This window comes from Sitophilus oryzae, unplaced genomic scaffold (assembly GCF_002938485.1).
Source record: "Sitophilus oryzae breed Bouriz unplaced genomic scaffold, Soryzae_2.0 scaffold_1576_pilon_pilon, whole genome shotgun sequence".
Classification (NCBI taxonomy): Eukaryota; Metazoa; Arthropoda; class Insecta; order Coleoptera; family Curculionidae; genus Sitophilus; species Sitophilus oryzae.
The window spans coordinates 13,043,190-13,045,751 of NW_022146254.1; the positions used below are offsets into that span (position 1 = coordinate 13,043,190).

The window sequence follows — 2,562 nt, forward strand, 5'->3', positions numbered from 1 at the left end:
AGCTGTTCTAATATTTGCTTAAATTTAATGACACTTATGTCATCTGCATTTAGCTTGAAGGACGTTTTTTCTTTATTGCAGCAAACCATTGCCACAACTTCAGCTTCCGTCTTTGATAAAACTTCTTGAATACAGACATATTTGTGCATTCTTTTTCCCCCTGGAAACTCCACTAATACGTAGTCTCCCTCTTTATATCGATATTCTAATTCTTTAGAATAATTTCTCCAAAAATTGTAAACCTTGCTTTAGTTCATCAATATTTTTTGAAGTGGTGGCACGGTGTTTAATATTCGATTCTATCTTGCCTGCTACAAGTGGTAAGGTAACTTCCTGGGGATTCCAAGGTACCAGCCCACATTTTCTGAATCCGTTTTGAAGTATTGAAGGAGTTAACCTTTCTTGTAGTAACGTATTTAACAAAGGACAGAAATGGACTTTTTTTAATACAGGCGACTCGTGATTATCTATACGCCATTGTTGTACCTTAGTTTTCCATCCCTCTTTGAGTGTTCTAAAAACTGCTAGATCCATCGGTTGGATCAAATGTGTTGCATTTGGAAAGAGTGCTGTAAGTATTATGCCGTTATCTGCACAAAACCTGCTAGTATGAAGATTTAGGTGTGACGCATGTCCGTCAATAAAAAGAATTATAGGTAATGTGATATTGTTGCCTAGTAGCCAAGGATGAAAAATATTTGTAATAAACTCGAAGAATGTTTCTCCGGTCATCCACCCGGATTCAGATTTTCCTATCCCCCAATTCTCAGGAATACTCATAGCAATTTCCTTTGGAATCCGGTCATACCTAAATACAACCATAGGTGGAGGTATTTGTCCAGCAGCGTTACCCGTTACAAGAACGGTCAAGCATTCCTTTTCATCGCTGTTGACTTGCTGGTAAACAGATTTGTCACCTTTTGGAGCTAGCACTTTTCCTCCCTTTGGGTTTAAGAAAAAAGCAGTTTCGTCGCTATTGAACACTCTCGAGGGATCTTCTAAAATAGAGCTGTATCCGTTTGTGTCGAGATAGATGCGTACTTCCTTAAACCATGCTTGTAAATGCTCCTTCGTCACTGAGGATCTACTAATCGTAAGATTTTGAGCAGTCCGCTTAGCTACTTCTGGATGTCGTCTAAGAAAACTTTCGTACCATTTTCGACCTGGTCTGTTGTTGGTGAAAGGGTTAGTACGTTTTAAATCTATTATTAAGTGCTGAACACTATCAAGTAACGTGTCTTTTCCAATAGGAAATCCCGCTTTTGCCATTGAAAATATCCACGTTACCAGAACCTTTTCTTCGTCTTCTCTTAAAATTGGATTAGGACCCATTCTTCGTTCCCGTGGTGTAATGCCTTTAATTTTATAAGTTAATGTAGCACGTGGAACGTTGTAAGTCTTCGCTGCTCTTGCAACAGCCTCTCCTGCTGATACAGCCGCTATAGCCGCCTCCATTTGTTCTTCAGGGTAAGACAACATTTTTCCTTTAATTGGAGGCATGGTGACACCTGCAAGAGAACCAGTAATTGACACCTACTTGATGTAGTAGTTGACACTATGTCAACTACTGGTACGAGCCATTTAAGACATTTCAAACCTATTTTGCATGTTATGGCAAACATAACTAATCAAAATGATCACAAAACAAAGCCAACTGCCTTAGATCCAGTAGTTGACAATACTGTCAACTACCGGTACACCCTAGAAATATTTGTACCAGTAGTTGACACTTTATTTAAAGCTATTTGAATACCAACAAATTGAACTACAGTAGTAAATATCTTATATTTCATATATTTCTAATGCCTATAAGTCTACTAAAACTTAAACACATGATATAAAATTTAAACAAAATAAATGTTATAAAAACTTACTTTCTTATCACTTTTAGCAAGAAAAAGCTATAACACTCAGTTCAGCACGTACATGTGTGAAAAGAACCCGCTGCCATATTGGAATTGGTGAATCCCAAAATTATAATTTTATCATCTGATTCATAGATGGCGCACGAGGCCACTGACTTATATTTGAACGATTTACGCACAAAGGATTTCTTATTTTTGTGGCATAAAGTATAAAGTGTCAATTACCGGTTCAGCGTCAATTACTGGTACATTTACCTTAGTGTATTTGTATTATATACCAATATTGTACGCAGTTTTGAAACTGATAATTAAATAAATCATATTAATGTTAACTAACCATAATAAATGATAGAATTTCACTAAATTTAAATTGCCCCCCGTATGATTGAAAACAGCAAATTGATATTTGATTACTTATAGATTACCACCTATATACAAAATGACACGAAGACCTGGAATATGGCGCCCAACTTGATTAGACCTTCTGCGCATGTTGACGCTCATTCTCTATCCCTTCTATTTCTCTGCCTTAACCCCGACTTAGATGTTACATCGCGTGTAGAACAGGCTAGATCAATGTTTAACAAAATGAGAAACCTATTATGTAACCGGTCACTCAACATCAACATTCGTCTGCGTTTTGTCCATTGTTATATATACTCAATCCTCTTATATACGGTTGTGAGACATGGACGAT

General features: G+C 36.8%; 1 protein-coding gene across 1 annotated transcript; it reads right to left on the reverse strand.

Moving 5' to 3' along the window:
- Nucleotides 1-213: 213 nt before the first annotated feature.
- Nucleotides 214-1,878, reverse strand: LOC115879173 (jerky protein homolog-like). Its single transcript, XM_030895865.1, has 2 exons — nt 1,875-1,878; nt 214-1,508 (listed from the first exon to the last, which is right to left on the reverse strand). Exon 2 carries the CDS (start codon nt 1,498-1,500, stop codon nt 214-216), a length of 1,287 nt encoding a protein of 428 aa, XP_030751725.1. The 5' UTR covers nt 1,501-1,508; nt 1,875-1,878.
- Nucleotides 1,879-2,562: the final 684 nt, after the last annotated feature.

Bases quoted from the DNA above. Each gene is read 5' to 3' on its own strand.
- LOC115879173 (XM_030895865.1), bottom strand. From the start codon at position 1,500: ATGCCTCCAATTAAAGGAAAAATGTTGTCTTACCCTGAAGAACAAATG.